Genomic DNA, 20848 nt, shown 5'->3' on the forward strand with positions numbered 1-20848 from the left:
GTGTGTGAGGGAGACTGAATGGGCAGGACAGTTCAGTGGGCTGGAAATGGAGAAATAATTCTTTCTTAACAGGAACAGGTTCTTGCAATGCCAACTGCCAGACTGTAAGTTCAGGATCAGGAGATACAAATGTGCTGACTGAGGCCACCTGCTAATAAAAGCAAAAAGGGGTTTTCATCCTTTCTCAATCTTTGCAGTTAAAAGTTCTAAACTTCATCTGGGTTGAAAGTCTGGATATTCTTATGGCACCAAGCTCCTCAAAAATGCTTTTGTCAAATGAGTGCCTTGTATATAGAAACTGAATTCACTGGCTACCTTCTAAGAAGCTGTTGTGATCAAATATCTATTCTAAAAAAATCTTTTAGGATGAGGAAAATGCTGATCTCTTTATGTCCATCTCTTTTTGTTGTCAAAGAAGCCTTGCTAAAATGCCAAGGATTGTGTTACCATGGTAGTCAGAGCTTGTAACACTCTCCCCATCCTTTAAATGCATGAAGCTGAGCTGTTCTGAGAAATCAGGAATCTTGGTCTAAGATTCAGAATCTCCAAAGTGACTGACTCAGGGAAATTTGTATTGTTTTATTGTGCACTGTGTGCACAAACCCACTGCAGGGAATTTATTACAAACTCCTAGGTACTGCAGTAAGTACCAAAAGTGACAAACTGAACCATGTTCTTAAAAAGGCATTTGTGGGACCCTGAAAAACTAGTGAAGCCACCTCTGTGAACACTATGAATGGATAATTATAGAGGCAGCAGGAATGCCCCCTGCAGTAGCAAAATTCAGCCTTTACTGTGTTACTATCAAATGGACTTGACAAGTTTGTAAACTTGGTTATTCTTTCTATAGGTACCTAAATGGGGACTTGGCTTCCCTAAATGTATCTTTATGTGTTAGAATATTGTGCCCTAAGTGACTTTATTGCTGAATTGCTGTCCAGGGACTGTGTGGAACAAAACACTTGTCAGTGCTTACAGGTCCTGAACTGCACCTGATGAATCCTATCTTGGAGAAATGCTATTTGGTTTGGTGTCAGTGCTTCTCCTCCTGCAGGAGCAGCTGAAAATTGCATTTGGAGCACAGAATTTTGGGAACTGGGAGCTAATTTCTACTGCCTAGGAGCTAAAATGTGCTATTTGAATGCAACATACTGGTAGTATCAGTATACACAAGTTTGTCATTGTTTCATGGGGGATCTAAGCCATCACCCTCTTGTTCCTCATACTGGCTGAGAAGAGACTCCTGACACCATCTGTGTGCAGCAGGGAGCCCACGCTGGGAGCAGATGGCAGACACAGACTGCAGAGGACACACATCATGCAGAGAGTGTCAGCAGAATTGTTTCCAATTCTGCTCTATCCAAAACGTTCTTGATACATCAGCTCAGTTTAAAAATTGCAGAGTTACAAAAATCAGTCTTTTCTAAAAAGTATAATGACAATAAAACAAAACCAGTCTAATGCCTGCCCTAATAACGTGTGGGTTACCCTCCCTTCCCCACACACAGTGCCTGATGTTTCAGTTCAGGTCTGATATTTTAAGCAGCTGTTCATGAGAAGGGTTTCCTACCTCCTGGCCATCTCTGCAATCTGGAACTACTTGCATGTACCTGCAGGAAAACTGGAATTTCCTTGAAAGCATATTTCAATTATTTTCTTTTCAAACTGAAGAACAACTCCAACACAACTACTTAATTTTTCATGGAAAAGGTCAGTCTTTATTGTATTGCTTTCACATCTGTACATAGGAACGTGAGCTTAAACAATCTGCAAAGTATCCTGTGTTAAATAATGAATCCACCTGACATATAAAATTCACTCTCTGATCTATTTCAAAACTCTCTTTTTAAATAAAATATCTTACTAGCACAGTTTTTGCCATTATACTCCCTGAACAGAACCTCCTTCAGTCACTCCTGCGTATTTTCCCCTGAGAAAGCATTGCTTTTGAACTACTGGCTGGTAGAATTTTCAACATGTGATTGTAAAACTGGCTTAAGCTATATGTAGAGTGTGTCCATTTGGGTGACATGGTATTCATTCAAAAGTTTATCAAATCTGGGTAACATCTTGATTTTCTGTTACAATGGAACATAGTTTATCTTATTTTTTCATACAGTCCATCCCAGAATTACCCATGGAAGCCCAGTATGGTGCATGAATCACTGCACTAAGTGCACACACAAGAGGCAAAGACCATGAAGAGAAGTCACAATTGACAAGGTCTGATGGCAACTCCTCTTCTGGTTCTCTTGTCCTTATTTTCATCTTTACATTTCAGAGTACAGTTTCTTTCCAGGACTTGATCCATTGGCCTGGCCATAATCCATTTCAGGTGTTTAATGAATCTGTTTAAAAGAAAACACATAAATACAGAGTAACCCTCCATACCTAAAATGAACAGAAAAGTTACTGAGTATGTGACATACAGCACCATGTTGTTGACTTATTAAAAAAAAAAATTAAAAACCAAACCCTTTTGTGACTCTAGGTAATAATTCTTTGAGAAGTAAAGACCTGCACAACCTTTCAGAAAAATCAATGTCACAGTTTCTGTTCATGTCAGAGCCCACCAGTCCTTAGGAATTTTAACAGAGCCATGAAGATACCAGTGTGAGGGGTGTGAGAGTAAGAACCACAGTGCATCACATCAATTACTAGGGGAAATTCTTAAGAGTAAAAACAGCTGTGACACACAGTGGGGTAACCTATTTTATCCAGATTTGATATTTTAGCCCTACTAATTAAAACAGATGTTTGAACCGGCTACATTATCTTGACTAGGTACTGTTCATTAGAGTGTTTTTATTGTTTGGATCATCATGTCAATTAAGTATTGCCTACATTTGATGTAGTCTCTGATTTTGGTCACTTTCTCTTCTACTTCAGAGTTGCATTGTTCCAACTATTTTGGATTCACTGGTAAGTAGTTACAGAGCTCAAGAACATTTTGGTGTAACTTCTTGGTCTTATTGCCAAGAATAAATTAGTGTTATATTGCTTTATCCCAGTTTATCTAATTTGCCTTGACTGACTCAAATATCCCACTGCTATTAGGAGGTGATTGTTTACAATCATCAGGGGTAAATACAAAGCTGAGAAGATTCCTTTAAGTAGAACCAGAGCTGTGGATTACAAAGGTGCTGGGCACTAGTGACAGCATTCATCTGGTCTTGTGATTTACAGAAAGCTAATTAGTGTAGTCCAGAATGGTGCAGCTCTGAGAGGGGGCTGGCATGAGTGTGTGCTGAGGAGGAGCTGAGGTACAGACCATGAGCAGGTCCCCTGGCTGCCTGCAGCTCAGGACGTTCCCGTGTTGTGTGCAGCAATCTCTGAATGGACAGCTCCTCCCTCCCTCCCCTTTCTGGGCCTGAATGAAGAATGGAATCACATGTCACAGTTCTGCATGAGCTTGGACACACACAGCAACAGTGTCATTAACACAGGTGTTACAGGAGGCCAAAAGCAAACAGGTTGATACAGGACTGGGGAAAAAGTTCTTTTATGGATTGAAAGAAGATTAAAAGATTGGAAGCAAAGAATACAACTTGGTAGGAAAGAACTCAGTAGCAGAGTATACCAGGGGCCAATTTTTATTCATCACCATTACTGACTCAAAGAAGAGGATGAATAGAGAAATCTTCCAGACTGCAGAAAATAAGCTCTTTCAAGTATTCAGATCATGTACTGATGGGAAGGAAATCCGGAGGGATTTCATAACACAGAGTGGGCAATGGGTTTGGAAAACATTTGCTAAAGGGCTGGGCAGCAATGTGCCATCCAACATCCTGCATTCTGCCTTGGAAAGAACAGAGCAGCCTGCAGATTTTGGTCAGGGACAGGAGATCTCCCAGAGGTGGAACACAGGGCTGTGAGATCGTGGTCTGACTCATCACAACACTTCCATGCTCCTGTGTGCCACTTACTGCAGATACTGGGTCAAAAGAAGAGGCACTTTTGTGTCCAGTGAGGCATTTCTGTCAAATGCCTGTCAGCAGAACACACTGCTCAAAATCCTTTCTCTCAAAATGAGGACATGAAAAGGGGGAACAGCAGCTCTACCAGGTTACTCATTTCATGTTTATCTGATTGCTTTCCAAGTGGAACTAAAAACTGATCTAGAGCAGACAGTTCAGTGTGGTTGTTAGTATTCTGCACTGTAGATCGGATTCTAGGCTGACTTAAAAATAGCACAGCAAAATGTACTGGGCTCCAAAGCAAAGGGTAAAGCTGTCCAATGGTAGTTCCAAACACTGCTGTAGGGCTGCTACTCCAAGACTGTAATTTGTTGTGGCAGATATTAAATGGGGTGTAAATTATACAATTGGCCAGTATATTCAATCCTGCCTTTCTTATTTTCAGGTTAGAAATCTGTTCCTCAAATTTCATGAGAACCTATTTTTTAACAGAAAACTTCAAAAATTTCAGAAAACTGGAAAATGAAGAGATAGAAAATATTTTAAAATATTTTTTACATCTCAGAACTAGAACTTTGAACAGCCTGGAACATACCTGCAAGCCCTGAACAGTATGGCTGTAGGATGACTCTAGCATTAACAGCTCAGTCACGGTATCTTTGTTAATTCTGCCTTTGAAGTTACTGTTCCTCACAATGCAGGCTGGAGCTAAGGGCACATGGTGTGACTGTTTCACAGCCTGACACTGTCTGCGTTCTGTTTCCTCACTTTCTGCAGTAGTGTTTCAGCTCTTGTGGCCTATTTAGGCTCCACTGCCTGAGCAATCCTTGGGTCTTTCTTTCTGGCCCTACAAAAGAGTATTTAGCCTTCAGTTGTGAACTTACCTGGAGGTTCCCCAGCAATCCCTCACTCAGTGCACATCATGATTTTCCATTATACCATTATTTCCCATACATGGCTTCTATTTGTCTTTCCCCTTTTCATCACATATATTAGACACATCCTTGTGTCTTCAGAGAGCATCATTCAAACTATTCAGCTATTTTTTCTTTCCTAATCTGTAGCCAAAGTAATAAAATTCAACTCTGAAAAGAAAGACAGTAAGACAGTTTCCCTGAGCAACTGGAAAGATTTAGCAACTTGTGCATATTTAATCCTTTGGGATAGCTGTACTCCTTATAAGCTAGGATCATTATGAGGGGCAAATGCAATGAGTTAGAGACTAAATGTCTCTAAAAAAACTATTCTTTTCTTCTATTTTAGGATTTATAGTTATTAGCTGAACTATAGTGTCACTTTGTCTCTCCTCCAGAGGAAACAAACATGAAGAATTAAATTGGATTTGTTTCTTAATTCCTTTGACAGCTTAAAAGTAGTAGGCAATTGGCTATTGCCACCTATTGAAGCAAGTTTATTACAGAAAGCTTGACTTTTATAGGAAAGAACCACAGACTGTTAAAAAATTATTCTTTAAAGTTACTTGTGGCCGAGGCTCTTAACACATGCAATACTCAGGCCCAAACTATGTCTATCAAAAATTGAACATATCTCTAATTTCTGTGCCTCATTTTAATTCACATTATTTACAGCACCATTTGGAAACAAAAAATCTGCTTACTCTCCTGACATTATATAAATAAATGCATTTGGTAGAAAACTGTCCATGGCTGTGGTTATTGAGTCTGCATGGACTACTGAACAATTAACCTTGATTTTGTCTTCCTTCCACCTAGAATGGAACTCCTGTTAAGTACACATTTCTTTAAAGCAGAGCTGTCAGGTGAGTTTGAACACTGGACTTCTTTTAATTTTAGTAACAGCTAAAAATTCAAAACATGGTTCTAAAAATCAGAGCAATTGTTCTTGATCCTGTTGCTACTGTAACTCATAAAACAGCCAACTGAGCTGTATCATGGAGTCAACAAATCACCTTGGTGATCTCTACCAAAAGAGGAAAAATTGTGAAAAATGGCAAGGTAAAATAAGTAACAAACCACTCTGTTCAGTATTTTTAATATTTAAAGTTTGAAAAGACAGAAGTCAGGAAGTAGATTCTGATACATTTAAATGTATCCTGACAGTGTTAGTGACATCATTCTTCTGATCTGTCCTTTGCAGGACATCTCTGCTTCAGAGCACAGGCACAGGGGGTGGCTGTCCCACAGACACTGAGCTGCAGTTCTAATTGGCACTATATTGATGAGCTGGAGAGTTAAGCTATGTTGGGGTTTTTTGATTCAAAATTTAGATACTGGCATTCATTGGAAGTGCTGAGTCACAGGTTTTGAGAGCTGGATTCTGCTCACTGAAGATATTCATCATAATTCATCTTATGAAAAAATACAGGTAAAGCATGTACTGCAAGATTACATCAATTCAGTCTTCTTATTCGGTTCTCATTATTGATTACTTTTGCCCATTTTCTTTCTGATAGGAGTACTTTGTGATGAGTCCCATCTGATTTTATGAAAGTATGAGAATAGTCACATGACCTTATTCCAGGGGTCTTCAAATATATCGTAAATAACCTGAAACACTCACACAAAAACAGCAGATGACACAAACAAGCTCAATTTTGTTCAGGTTACACAGATTTAATTTCTTCATTTGAATAAGCCAGGAAACATTTTTCAGCTGCTTACTTATCTGTCTGCCTTCAATCTCTGCCATCAGTTTTGCTCAGGAACTTGAACATCATTTTGCTTCTACTGAGTTTATTCAAGTGAGGGGTTTGCTGCCAGAGAGCACAGAGCTGTTCTGATCCATGAGTTCTTTTATTTTTACATCTAAATCAGCCTCTCCTCACACTGCAGAAGGGCCTCCTGGGATTTGCCCCCTCTGTTTTCCCATCACACGTCACTCACGCAGGGTGCGAGGCACAGAGGACGCTGCAAGGTTTCAGCTCAGGATAATCACAGCTCTCTGCTTGCTCTCAGAAATCACTGGTGAGTCACATGAAGAACCCTGCTCTTTAATGCAAAGAGTAGGCCTGCATATTCTTCATCACTGCTGGCAAAACAGACCCATTCTTCCTGCAGTGTCTTGTGAATCCTCAGCACTTCTGGGTGCAAGGGAAACCTCCCCAGGCCAGGAGGGCAGGGGTTAACACATACAGCACTGGGTCACTGCAGGCAAGGCACCACAAGAATCTAAATCTTCCCTTTCAGGGCCTTAGTGCTGCTCCCAAAGCAGAAAACACAGCTCCAAATTAGGTCCCTCTTCTGCCTGCTTTGCTGCTACAGAACTGCTGAGGAGGAATGGCACAGAACCGTGAAGAAACCTGTAAGAGGATATGAACTCAAATCCCTCATCATGGTGGTAACACTGTGGCTTTGCCTGGTAGCTAAATAATTATGCAATTTGTAGCCTGGTTGCTATGTCTGTAAGTACAATTAAATATATAAATAGACGAAACACAGTAATTTTTTTGCTGCCTAAGAATTGATCAAACTTTTGGGATTTGTGATTTGATTCTCAATGGAAACCACCATCTACCTTAACAGCTTCCAAAAGATGAAAGGTCAAGGGTGGAGCTGGTACCTGTGCAGAGCTCCATGAGCTCTTGGTGGGTAAAAATGGAGCCTTACTTCTGAGCTTTGAGAAAACCTCTGCATTTTGGTTTCTGCATATGGAGGGGTTTATAGTTGGAATATCAAGAAGTTTCCAGAGCTGCTTATCTTATTAATAAGAAGGAAAATTTTAAGAAGCCAAATAATCTACATGGAACTGAATGTGCTCATAACAAGTGATATTTGTATAGTAGGAAATTTTTTTTCCCACTGAGGAAAATTGCGTCTGATGCTCTCCTTAGGTCTTCCTGAAAACTAGACACAACTCATCAAAACAAATTCTAGACAAAAAAAAAAATGTTATTTAAAAAAAGTATTTTTAATCCCTCTACTAAATAGCATTGGAGCACTAAGATTTGGAGTTTAGGGAAAGGTATTTTGAGGAAGAAAATGGATACAGTTTTTAGCACCAAAGATTTTACTTGAATTACCATCAATTTTTAGGAAATTCTTTCCTGGAATGCAGATCATGTGTATTATTTGTCCAGCTGAAGAAGGAGACAACCACAAAAGTAGTCAATGGTGTTTTGTAGGGAGGATTGTGCTGCTCCACACCTTCTATTCTAGCAGAAGGGACTCTCATCCAGTTGCTTGGGATGGTCCACCAGATGTAGGCATAGACACTTCCATTTGCAGTGACTATATGCAGTGAGATTTCTTCAGTAGCAACAGAATCTGTTCACTCCCTTGTTAGGCTCCCACATGCCTTGGGCCAAGCCTTGTTCAGCTGTGTTTGTGCAATCAATGTTACTCCAACACCAAAAATGTCCAATTTTTCCTTCTAAATTACTGACCAAAATCAGCTAATTCTTTAAAAATAATCTGACTAGAAATATTCAGGAGATAATTTTAACCTATATGAAGGACAGAACTACAGGAAAGGTTTGTTTGGGTTTGTTAAATTAGAAGACTGGTTAAAATAGTTTGATATTAACTGGTATTTGTGTAGTGTGGTCACTGAATTCATACTTGTAACCCTATAACTGAATTTCCTATTTCCATCATTTCAAACAGAAAAATAAAGATATCCTGAACTGGTTTTCAGATTTACAGACACTATTTTGCTAAAAAAATCTGCTGGCAGATTTGCTAACACATTTTAATTTAAACTGTGAATGTTTTCATTAACATACATTTGGCACAGAAAGTCCTAGCTAGAAATAGTGATTTTTCTTCCCAAATGCATTTCAGTGTTTTAAAATGCTAAATCCTTACATTTCCAGACTTTTAGAATCACTCAAAGCTACCAAAAAAAAACCTGATCAAGCAAAACCCTCGTGCTACAATTAAAATGGTGAGCTGGGTAGTTTGTCACTATCCAAGAGAGTGGTTTTAAAGGGCAGCAAATTAAGATGTATTTCTGGCTCGAGGAAGGTCTCCGAATTGTAATAAATGTTAACCGGGATGCTCGTTTCGATTCAGGGCTGCTCTCAGGACCGGATCAGCAAAGTTGCTGCCCGGCAGCCCCCCATGCAGAGCTGCAGTGGCTCGGGGATCAGTCCCGGAGGACTGATCAGGGTCGCTGTCCCCGCTGTCCCCGGGCGCTGCGGGGCAGGGAAAGCGGCGGGGGCGGCCCCGGCCCTTTGCCCGCAGCGCTCGCCCGTGCCGGAGCTGCGGCAGAGCGTGTCCCGGCGCCGTGCCCGCTGTGCCCGGCCGGACACTGAGGAATTACTTACTTCACTGGCGAGCCCTCTGCCTCTCCGCGGGCCTGCCCGGCGGCAGCGGGTCCCGGCCGCCCCTCTGGCCCCTGCACCGGCGGGGCGGGTGCCATTTGGAAGGGAAGATGTTGCGCAGAAGTAGCCGCGACGGGGTCGCGCAGCGGAGCCGCGGCGGTCCCCGAGCTGAGGCCATGCGGGCACGCCGGGCCCCTGCCCCGGGCCAGGCGGCGGCGGAGCTCAGTCGCTTTGAAGCGCCCTGGGGCGTCACTCCAAGTACCCGTCAAACACATCCAGCTCGCTGTCCGTCTCGTAGAGCACGGAGCCAGGGTCGGAAAGCATCCCCAGATCCACCAGAGCCTGGTCCATATCCTCGGGCAGGAAAACGATGCCCACATTGAGGACGATGTACTCCATCAGGAAGGCATAGTACAGGATCAGCACATTGACAAAGAACAAGCCCACGTAAAACATATAGGGCAGCACCAGCAGCGCATGGAAGGCCCAGGACTCCACCGAATCCAGACGTGCGGAGACCGCGGCGGTCATGCAGCCGTGGGGGCTGCGGGGGCAGCGGGCACCGACCCGCCCGGCCGGCGCGGGGGGGCGGACGGCAGCGGCGGAGCTGGGAGCGGGGCAGGACTGTACGCCGCAGCCCCGGTGGTAGCAAAGGGCAGAATCTCTGAGGAGCCGGATCCGGACTCCGGGAAGAGGCGAGCCCCGCAGGGGCGCGGAGCGGCCGGCTCGGTCCCTTCAGTCCCCGGAGGAAGAGGCGCCCGGCGGACGGGCGAGCGGCCAGCGCGGGTTCAGCGGCGCTGCCGCAGCCCCGCTGCTGGCAGGAGGGTGCTGAGCGGCATGTCCAGCCCGGCTACTGCAGTCCCGCCGCGGCTCCCTCCTCCACCTCCTGCCGCCCGCAAACTTTGCGGAAGGAGCCCGCAGGCGCGTTGGGAGCTGGGCTCTGAGCACCTGCCAGCGAGCCCGGCCTGCGTGGCAGGACCGCGCTGCCCGCCCGCCCCTCGCTCCCCGCCCCGCGCCTGCCCTGCCGCACGCCGCCGTTGTTTACCAGCGCCGCGCTGCTGCTGGCGCGGGGCGGCCGTGACGGGCGCCGTGGCCTCCGCCGCGTTGGCGGCACTGGGGTCCCGCTGAGGCTGCACGGGGGCTGCAGGAGACAGGGGCCGCTTGCGCGACCCTCGGCTGCGCGCTCCTGCCTGCCGAGCTCTGCCGCAGCCCGCAGCCTGCGGACCGGGGCAGCGCGGGCAGGTTGGGGCTGTGCCTTCGCCCCTGGAAGTTGTTTCACGACCTCTGCTGTGACCGAGGCCCTCCTGAAGCGGCACTGCGGGCCCGGCCCGTCTCGGCTGCGGTGCAGGTGCTTCTTTGCCTATACCAAAATATAACCGAAGGCGGGATTTTAAACTCGGTCCATTTTTGACACTGCCTGACAAACTCTTCAGCTTTTACATAGATTTAGTTTATTTCTCTGACTAAAGCAAAAAAAAAAAAAAAAAAAATCAAAACTAGGTCAAGACAGTCAAGAGTCCTCTTCTCTTTGTTCTTCCTCAATATTTAGGCCGATTTAAAATCCTTACTGGAAGAACCTCAGCAAGGGAAATTCCAGCAGCGGAATTTCTGACGCTGTGTCTTGCAGCACAGGAGTGACCCCGCAGAACAGCTTCGTTTGGGCTATGGAAGCCGAACAAGGAATGTCAGGCAGGGGCCAAATTTTACCTCAAATTACAACACATTTAGGACGTACTCGTAAGACGCTTAATGTGTTTTGGTTTTTTTTCTGGTTCGGGCGCCTTTTACTCTCTTATGTTGTTCTAAGCAAGCCGGCCCCAGAGCGCGCCCGGCGCAGGCCCCGCCCCGCCCCGCCCGTGTGAGGGCTTGGCCCCGCTCCCCGCGGTGCTCCCTGGGACTCGCAGTCCGCGGGCCGGGGGCGGGGCCGAGCCGGCGATTTCCGGCGTGCCCTGGCCGCGCATGCGCTTTGCGCGCCGGTTCCGCCGCCGAGGCTCCGGGCCGGTCCCCGCCCGCCGGTCGCCCGCTCGCCCCGCGGGGCTATGAGGCCGTAGGGCCCGCGGGCCGGAGTAGCCTTCCACCGCCAGCATGTTCGGCCGCTCCCGCAGCTGGGTGGGCGGCGGGCACGGGAAGGCCTCCCGCAGCATCCACTCCTTGGACCACCTCAAGTGAGCGAGGGGCGGCCGCGGGCTCGGGGCGGCAGTGGGGGCGGAGGGTGGCGGGGCCGGGAGGGGGCTCGGAGGGGAGCGGTTGTGGCCGGGCTCCGTCCGCAGAGCTGCTCGGGGCAGGTTTCCCTCGGAGCCGGCTGCGGGGCCGGGAGAGGAGAGGGCGGCTTGGCGAACGGCGCTCCCCCGGCGCTCGCTGCCCTCGCCGGGGCGTTTTGCCGCAGCTCTCCTGAGGGGAACGCGCCCGGAGTAGTCCCCTGTGGCGGAGGCTCTGAGGTCTGGTGTCCGCCTCACGGAAACCGGCCTCTCCGTCCCAGAAAGTCCTCCGGGCAGACGTAGTTCGTCATGTAATGTCACACTCCGGCTGCCATACGTGTTTGTTTTGTTTTTAGCAGTGCCACAGAGTCTGCGGGGGGGGTAGAGTGCAAGGCGTGATAAATACAAGAAATACCGCATTCCTCGTGAGGGAGAACTTTGTTTGTTTCCTGCTGGCGCCTGAGGCGAGGGGCTGGAGCCGGGGTGTGGGCAGTGCAGTCCCGGTGTGAGGGGAGGTCCGTGGCAGCCGTGAGTCACGGCGGGCCGGGGTGTGCCCTGCGCTGCGGGACGCGGCGGCTGCTGCAGAAGGAAAGCGCTGAGCTTGAGAGCTGTAATGTGTTCTGCAGCCCCACAGCCGTGTGTTACTGCTGCCCGCTGAAGGTGGAATAGTTTTTTCCCAGCTCTGCCGCTGGAGAGTTGGAAGGGTGGCAAGGGATAAAAAATTTAATTTCTCTGTTCCATTTTAAGTGTTCCGCTCTTGCAAGAAAAATGAGAACCACCTTGATAGCTTCTCTTTGTACTGAACGAGAAAAGGAGGTCATTGAGATATGAAGCATTTTCTAAATGAAATCACTGTGACTATGTAGCTCATTGAGAAAAAGTGCTTTGTACTTTTCAGTCATCTTGCAAGGAGGACATGAATGGGTCCTGACAGTAACGAGCAGGATGCCCTGTACGGGATTTGGATCTTGCAGTTGTTTTATCAAGATGATTTATGGATTCTGGTCCTTGTCTCTAAACCGGAGAAATGTTCAAAATGAGCAAGACTATCTGAAATGCAATGCTTTTTACCAAAGACATGGAACTCAAGCCCATGAATACAAAACTAATGAGGCAATGGCATTGCAGAAATAATTTTGAAAGTATTGTAGGTCAGACTAGCATGCCAGTGTAGTCTGGTTTTACAGGGAAAAGGGGGGAAAGTCGTGGTCAGATGTAAACATAGGAATGTTCTGCTGAACATCCAAGGAGTAGTTTTTGTGTACCGCTCAGCATTAGTGAGCTTTAGCTCTTCCTTTGATGTTTGACTGAAGGTAGAGCAAGAATGCTGGTGCGTGATGAAATTTGAAAAAACTGAATTTAAGTTTAGGAAAAAAAGAGCGAGACTTGAGACTTACTTTCACATGTCAGAAAAATGTGTCCATATGATCTGTTGGGGCCACAGAGAATAGAAAAATAGCACCCTACCTCATTTGTAGCAATGGGGAATTGGGCTGTAAGTGTTGTGGCTTGTTATCAGAGAGTTGGAGTATATATTTATCTACTGAAGTACAAGCTTTGGTCTGTTTGCTTTTTTGCATGTGATTTCTATAATTATGAATCTGAAATGGTCATATGTAAAGGACAGATAATACTTTGACCTGTTTATACTATGTATATTTTAAGTGTTTGTTTATCCAAGCTGTGTGAATTTCAGCTTCTAGCTGGATGCCAACAGGAAAGGTGAAATTGAAGTCTTTTCCAAGTGTTGAAGTGGGTAAAGTAACAGAAGGAAAAAGGTGAGAGAGCCTTTGCTTTGGGGTCAAGAAAGAAAGAAAGTCTCAGTAAGCACACTTGATAAGCTGTTTATCTTCTCATCTTTTCAACTCATCAAAGCCCCATTTTGTGTTCCATATGAAGGAGCTGAGTACAACACACCTGCCTTGCCATTGCAGGTTAGCTCAGCCTGCAAAAGGTACATTATGCTGTGTTACAGGGGTGAAATCAGTCTGGGCTAGCCTTGTGGGAACATTTTTAATTTTTAACATGCATAAGGCAGAGTTTAGTCTAAATTGTAAACAATCCACATGCTTAGTGATACCAGCAGCATTATTGCTTTTGGTCAGTGAGTGCTGGATCTTTCCCATCAGCTTTAATGCAGTTTGTTTGAGGTTTGCTTTTGAAATTTTGCTATTCAGTCTTCCTGCAAACACACCAGAGGGTGGATTGGCTGAAGGAAAATTGTGACACACTTTGCATTGGGTGTTTTTGTACAGTCTCTTGATCTAGGGAAAACAGTTAAAATTTAATCTAACTTCTGAAATGCCATCTAGAGGAGGATGGCACAGTGCTACTCACTGCCTGGGTACTTCTCACAGAACTTGATCTGTTTGTGTGTCTTTGTTTCTAAGTCAGACTTTCCCCCTACTTTTCTGTGGTATTTTACACAGCCCTGTTGCTACTGTCAAGCGCATTTCCCACGGCTGCTTCTGCACTTGGTATTTTAATTGCATTGTGACTGCACAAAGGTTCCATGCCACTAAAATTGGGTGCTGAGCATTTCCCATGCCTTGGTCAGATGCAGTGTCCATAAAGTGTGCTTGAAGTCCTTTTCCATGGGTGATTCATTTCCTGAGGCACTGTCTGTGCCATGCATCAGGTGTCCTGTGTGAGAACAATGTGCAATTACCTGGTCACAGGCAGTGAAGGAGCAAGCCTGCTATGGGCAGGTCTGGGCTTTTAAAATTTGAGTGCTTGACTTCTTAAACTCTTAGCTGTTCTAGTGTATTTTGTAAGTATTGAGTAGGAAAGTCATTAATATGCACTTACAATATTCACAAGTTACTATGTTGCCCCTTTGAGCATGAGTTCTAACCAGAAAAATGTTCAGAATTTTATTGGGTTTGTTGAGTTGCTGGCAACTTCTCCAACTGATTCTGATGGTATCGAGTGCTTTGGCACTTCCTGCATGATGTATTTTTGTTTAAACCCAGTCTTCAGATACAGAGAAGACAAAAGTCTCCTCTTTAAAAGTTTGTGTTTTGAAGCACAAACCTGATCCCTCTGTAATCAGCATTTAGAGACAGCCTTTAAAGACTTACCTAAATACAAAGATACTGGGTTTGTGTGATGCTTCATGTTCTCATAATATGGTATTTCACATGTCTGTAAAGAGAAGCAAGTATGTGTATGTTTCCTTGTACATTTTCAAGCAAACAGGATAAATAAAAAATGAAATAAAAAGGAATAGCTTGAAGGTGAAGCCCAAGTTTCCTCTAAGTGCATCAGTGCCTTAGCAGAATAAGGAATTTGCAGTAATGCTTCTACTAAATAAATAAATTTTGAGGTAATGTATTCCTGATTATTAAATGCTTCTTGCTTTTTGTGTTTGTAATGCTTTATATTCCATAGGCTCCCAAAATGAAATAATAGCTTGCCATTCTTCCCACTGCATCCCATACCCAAAATCCTACTGCTGGAGTAAACTTTAATCCCAAATTTGTGTAATATAACTTGTTAATGAGAAATACATGTTCACAGATGCAGTGATTTCTATGTGACTTCAAATTAATAGTCTAAAATATGTGAAGTAATATAGTATTACTTACTAACTGTTTCAGGAAGTTGTTAAAATGATTGAGGAATGAAGTGATCTAATTGCCATCTCTTCTCTGTTCCATTAACTGCTGCGTCCTCAGAGCAGGGACTGAATTTGTGTGTTGTCTTTTGATTCACTGTCCTGATGATGCACCAAGTGCCCTAATGGGAAGCTTTTCCAGGGCTTGTGTGCTTTGTGCTGATTTAGAAACCCCAGGAATTCTCACATCTTCACTGTGAGCCGTCCCACTGTCAGTGTGCACAGAAGGAATCTTGAGCTGTGATCTCAGATTAGTGGAAGAGGATTTCCAGGTGCTCTCTTTGCTGTTTAATGACTATTCTGGTACAGCACGTGACCAGGCAGTTGTGACTGTAGGACACAGCTGAGAATCAACTTTTCCTAGAGTGGTTTCAATGTGATCAGTGATTGTTTTGAGTTTGAAAATGAGTGTTGATTTAGGAGGGGGGAAAGAAAACACTATGAAGAGGGAGAGAATTTTTTTTTTTACTGAAGAGAAAGATAAAGAAAAGACCATTCCCCCTCCACCTCTCCCCCCTCTGCCACCTATTCCCTTTTTCCTCCTTTTTGCTGACTGGTGATATATATAAGATGGTAATGGCTTTGGGAGTGTAGTGCAGGCTTTGCTGATTAGGGGAGTGAGGGAAGGGAGCATGCGGTTTCAGGTTTGTGAAAGCTGTGGACTCCTGAGGGCTCTTTACCTCTTGTGTCCTTGTGCAGTACTCAACACAGCAGAATTGTTGGTTGAGGGTGAAGTAATATCAAGAGCAGTGAGCACACAGTGTTTTACCCTCAGCTTCTCTGAAACAGCACCTGTTCCCTGCATGGCTTGTGAGGACAGATTTTCTTGCTGCAAGTCCTGTGAAACTCTGCCCAACTTTGGCAGCTCAGTGTTTGAAGAAGGCTCCCAAAACCAAATTTGAAGATTTTGAATAAATTGTAAATATGATCAAAGTTCTTCTGTGTTTGTGAGAGATTTCTTGAGTTCAAGCAAAAGGTTCTGAAACTGGGTAATATCTTGTCTTGTCTTTGGAAGTCTGATAAGTATTTGGAGCAGCCTCACATGAGTATTCAGTTAAATGGCAGTTTAGTCTCTGGCTGTGTGCTTGCCCAGTGCAATGATTCAGTTTTTTAGTGTTGATAAAATTGATGGGAATCTTGTTTTTTGGAACATAATTTCAAGTCTGTTTTTTGATCTAAACATCTTACTTTAAGCCATAAACCAGATACCCCAACATTTATTTTTAGAAATGCACTGTGTTTTTTGGAACCTTACAAAAGCTTGGCAAAATTCTACTAATGAGATTCCTAAAATTTTAGTCTGAATCACTGAACAAACTCTCATGGAATCCAGAACAATAATGAAGGCTGCCCCAGGGTCAGGACACAGGCTATTTTCACAGAACTAGATCCTGGAAGTTTGATTAACTCCATATTCATGGCAAGATTAATAATATGGGAAATCTGTCATCCTTTCCAAACACTTGTGAGTATTTGCACAGAAATGCTGAGGTGTTACTCCTGGTTTTCAGTACAATCATAACATAATAATATAGGAACTGTGTTTAGGAATCCAAACTTGTGCTGTTCAAAAATGACATGAAATTTCCCTCATGTTTTTTAATTTATTTTCAAAACTGTGCACCTTTCTTATATTTACCCTTTTTTAAATCACTCTATAAAAAAAGGGGGGGAGAAAAGCAGTGGTGATTTTTGTGCTTTTATTAGAATTTGATGTAACAACTTACTTGGGCAAAAAAAGTGCTTCCTTGAAGAGTAACATTCTGAGACTTAAATTGTCTATAGCTTCCTGTCACCTGTGGTATAGACATACCATTTTTTAAGCTTCACTAGACAGTCTTAAACTCTAGCCTTTTGAAATGATAAAGCTGGACTTTACCCCCTTTCCAATCAGTGTTTCTGGGCAATACTGATTTCTGGGAGTGCTCAGAGGACCAGAGACCTGATGAAGTTTTGCCAAGGTGAATGAATAGTCTTTGAGGATCCTGATACTAAACATCAGAATAGATGTGAGTCAGTGAGGGGCTCTGCAGGCAGTAGAAGGGATTGAACTCATGTGGCACTCAAGAGAAGGATTAGACCTCACTGCCACTTTTCCATGGCAGCTACTGCATGCTTACCTGCTTCTTCTATTTCTATTTCTGTTGTTCATCACTCCATTGACTTCAACATATTCCAAAGAAATTCACAGAAGAAGCACCTTGGGACCAGTTGCACAGTTTCTAGTTCTATGTTAACATCTACATAAGCACCCATAACTCACCTGGCTGGGGGATATTTGTTCCCTTTGTCACTCTGTTTAACAATTACTTTTCTCTCTGCATCTGTATTAGAAGGAAATTTTAGGGGTTTAAAATTGTCCAACTGTTAGACTTGGTGTGTGCATATGTGTGTGTCTGTGTTGGTGCAGTGGTGAAAGACAAATATGGTGCATGTGGGAGTGGCAGGATAGCTCATCACTTGTGCTTCTTTTCCCTTTTAGGTACATGTATCACATTCTGAGTAAAAACACAATCGTGACAGATCACAACCGCAACCTGCTGGTGGAGACCATTCGTTCCATAACGGAGATCCTGATCTGGGGGGATCAGAATGACAGCTCAGTGTTTGAGTGAGTATCCCCAGCCACTTCTCTCTGGGACTCTGCTTTTGTGCTTGAAGAATGCTTGGAGTTGTACAGTTCTGTTCATGTTTACTCCCCCAAGGAGTTCTGTTCCTGTTACTGTGAACTCCTCCAAGACTGCATTTCATGACTATATGTAAAAAGATGTGTCCTGTAGTAGATGTGTGAGCAGGTTCATATTCATGTCGTGCAGGAATTTGCGGCTTCTAAAAAGTGTTTGGATTGTAGAGCCCCTTTCAAGTACTGCTTTTGTTTGACTCTCCATTCTTTTGATATAAATATGAACTCTAATATATTTTAGGGTCCAGATTTACTCAGTACATCCAATATCACATTGCTTCAATTTACCTAAGATATCACAAATTCTAGCTGTGGTATTTAGAGCTGCCTGATAAACTGAATGTACTAAAATACAGTAAGAAAGGCCCTGAATACTTGATACCTTTTGTTCTGCATAATTTGAATTTCAAGCCCTCTTGTTTAGTATTTAAGGTTTTTGAAAGATATTCTTTTGTTATGCACATGCAACTTTGCAAAGTAATTCTTCATAAAAGCAAAACATGCTGTTTGTCAAAGTTCCTTGAATTATCCCTGCTCCTAGCCAAATTATGTTCCTGTTACTTACAACATGTGACTTAGTGACATCTTTGTTTTCTTTCAGCTTTTTCTTGGAGAAGAATATGTTTGAGTTCTTCCTGAACATCCTGCGTCAGAAGTCAGGTCGTTATGTGTGTGTGCAGCTGCTGCAGACTCTGAACATCCTTTTTGAGAACATCAGCCATGAAACATCCCTGTGTAAGGACACACTTCCAAACTGCTTAGGATGAAGTGATCTAGATTTGATTGGATTCCCTTTCAGGCAATGAAATTTAGTCCTAGTACCCCTGCACAGAACTATGGATTACTGACAGTCTTTTAAATTGAACACTACCAAAAATGTGGTGTAAACTGATTCCACAATACCTTTGAATGTAAATTTTCCATGGTGCAAAAGTAGTTTTTTGGTACAACAAGCATTTAGCACATTTCAAGGGATTCCTTAAGTCAAATTAGTTGTGATCTGAAATGTTCACTTGCTGCCACAGGTCATGTGGTGAGACTCTGGTGTGTAGTTTGTACTGTAACTGTTCTGACATCATTGGTGCTGGCAGTCAGCCACAGGAGGTTCCTTCAAAGTTTTTGGAAAAATACATAGAGGATAGAAAATTAATAATTTGAAGTATTCCACCACTGTTATGAAAGTCATCATCAAGCCTTTGCCAGTTGGGACTTGGGGAGGAAAAGAGTTAAGTGTCATTAGCTGCAGAGCTTACCTGAATTGAGGAAGATAAAGTATATTCTCAGTTGTCTTGTTCTTGGGAGCAAACACCTTTGTGGGGAGCAGATCCTTTATATTAATGGTCAAAGGCATCACTTGTTTGGCTCAAAATTGTGATCTTCAAGCATCAGGTTGTTGCTTTCTAGCTGGCACTTTAAATACAGCCTGTTACCTCGGTCATTTTTTTTTTTGTTAACCTGTGTAAATACTTTTTTTTTCAGACTACCTGCTCTCTAATAACCATGTGAATTCTATTATTGTCCACAAATTTGACTTTTCTGATGAAGAGATCATGGCATATTACATATCATTTTTGAAAACTCTTTCCCTGAAACTCAATAATCATACTGTACATTTCTTTTATAATGAGGTAAGTAAAGAAAGTTGCAGTATAATGATAAGAGGACTTGAATTAGAAATTGATAGGAGTGTGGCACATACTCTGTTTAGTCTCTTGTCTCATAATGTCTTGCATTTATTTTTTAAATGGCCATGCTAGTGGTTGTGAATTTGTTTGTGAGAATCTCTGCACAATCATGGCTTTGTCCTCTTACAACTATAATAAACTAAAAATCTGGAAGTTAGTGTTATATTGGCTCATTTCAGTAGTTTTAAAGTCTGCTTCCTTGAGAATTCAACTTGCTTATGCTTTCTTTTCTTGTGCTTTCATAAACAGGATCTTTTCTATTGCATCACTTGGTTCTAAGAGGTTTAGTCAAAGTCCAAAAAGCTGATTCAAGGGGCAAAGTTGAGCTGGGTTTTTCCTCTCTGCACTCTGCTTTCTGCCAGAAGAGGGCATGAAAGCACTGGCTATGTGTGCTGTGTGCAGTTATTCTGGGAAGCTCTGGTGCTTAAAGCAGCTCGTTTTAATGCCGAGCTACACATGCAGCTGAATGTGCATTGTAAAATCATTTTGATTACTTAAGTAGAAGGTAAAGATACCAAGTTAATATAGGGAAAACATAATTTATACAGAATCCCAAGCCATATTCTGTACATGTTTAATGAATAAATATTTTCTTTCCTCTTGTTGCAGCACACTAATGACTTTGCTTTGTACACCGAAGCTATTAAATTTTTTAACCACCCCGAAAGCATGGTCAGGATTGCTGTTAGGACTATAACCTTAAATGTCTACAAAGGTATGCTTTTTATACATTAAAAAAGGTATGTGTGCAAATCTGCTTTCAGTGTAGTTTAATTTTCACTTATTTGTGAAGGTTTTCTGTCTGTTTTGTGAGACTGAAAAGCTTAGCATGTTGACAAGTTTCAGATACACATTTTTTACTTTTGTGACAACTATCCCAAACCTGCAGTATGTACTTGTAAATAGTATTATTTTCTTACCAATGAAACTGGTTTAAAAAAAAACTCCAAAAGTGTCAGGCATACACAAGGAACTTTAGCTTCCTTTCCAAGAGAGGTCAGAATGTGACCATATTTAAAAAGTAAACAAACAAAACCCCAAAACCAGTATGTTTTAAGAATACAAATTATCTTTTACTCATGAAATTGAGCTTTCTGGTGTATGAAGCAGTAACCACCCTCACTCCCTTTTGGACTGGAAGTGCATTAAAATGACTGTAGAACTGGTAGGTGCTGCAGTCACTCCAGTCTCAAGAGGAGCTGGACCATTCCCAGAGGTGCTCAGTGGAGGCCAGGAGGCTGCAGCCTCAAACTCCTCTGCTGGGCATTCCAGTAGGATGTGAGGAAAAAACCTAAAGCTTCACTGTGAGAGTAGTTGAGCCCTGCAGTGATTTTTCCAGAGAAACTGAGGCATCTCTATTGTTGGAGGTCTTCAAAAATCAGCAGGAACATCAGAAACCTGGCTGAAATTTGAAGTTAGCACTGCTTTGAGAATGTGTTCTCGAAAACCCAATGTCCAAAAGTCACTTCCCCCTAAATTTTTCTTGGGATATTTAAGATTTTTAATG

The 20848-nt window shown here is 43.3% G+C and overlaps 2 protein-coding genes across 6 annotated transcripts in view; one reads left to right on the forward strand and one right to left on the reverse strand.

Moving 5' to 3' along the window:
* Positions 1–1722: 1722 nt before the first annotated feature.
* DEXI (Dexi homolog) lies at positions 1723–10018 on the reverse strand. Its single transcript, XM_058816218.1, has 2 exons — positions 9163–10018; positions 1723–2348 (listed from the first exon to the last, which is right to left on the reverse strand). Exon 1 carries the CDS (start codon positions 9688–9690, stop codon positions 9409–9411), a length of 282 nt encoding a protein of 93 aa, XP_058672201.1. The 5' UTR covers positions 9691–10018; the 3' UTR covers positions 1723–2348; positions 9163–9408.
* A 1076-nt stretch (positions 10019–11094) lies between these two features.
* CLEC16A (C-type lectin domain containing 16A) overlaps positions 11095–20848 on the forward strand; it is a 58106-nt gene continuing 48352 nt past the window's right edge. For 4 of the 5 annotated variants that reach the window (XR_009275429.1, XM_058815784.1, XM_058815781.1 and 1 more), the window contains exons 1-5: positions 11095–11324; positions 17456–17584; positions 18258–18391; positions 19136–19284; positions 19951–20056. Coding sequence is in view for 4 of the 5 variants with exons in the window: in XM_058815784.1 (XP_058671767.1) it covers positions 11245–11324; positions 17456–17584; positions 18258–18391; positions 19136–19284; positions 19951–20056 (598 nt within the window). In the remaining variant the exon portion in view is untranslated. Of the gene's footprint in view, positions 11325–17455; positions 17585–18257; positions 18392–19135; positions 19285–19950; positions 20082–20848 lie in introns of those variants that run through there. The other variant, XM_058815783.1, reaches the window with a different exon arrangement.

This window comes from Ammospiza caudacuta, chromosome 17 (assembly GCF_027887145.1).
Source record: "Ammospiza caudacuta isolate bAmmCau1 chromosome 17, bAmmCau1.pri, whole genome shotgun sequence".
NCBI classification, from domain to species: Eukaryota; Metazoa; Chordata; class Aves; order Passeriformes; family Passerellidae; genus Ammospiza; species Ammospiza caudacuta.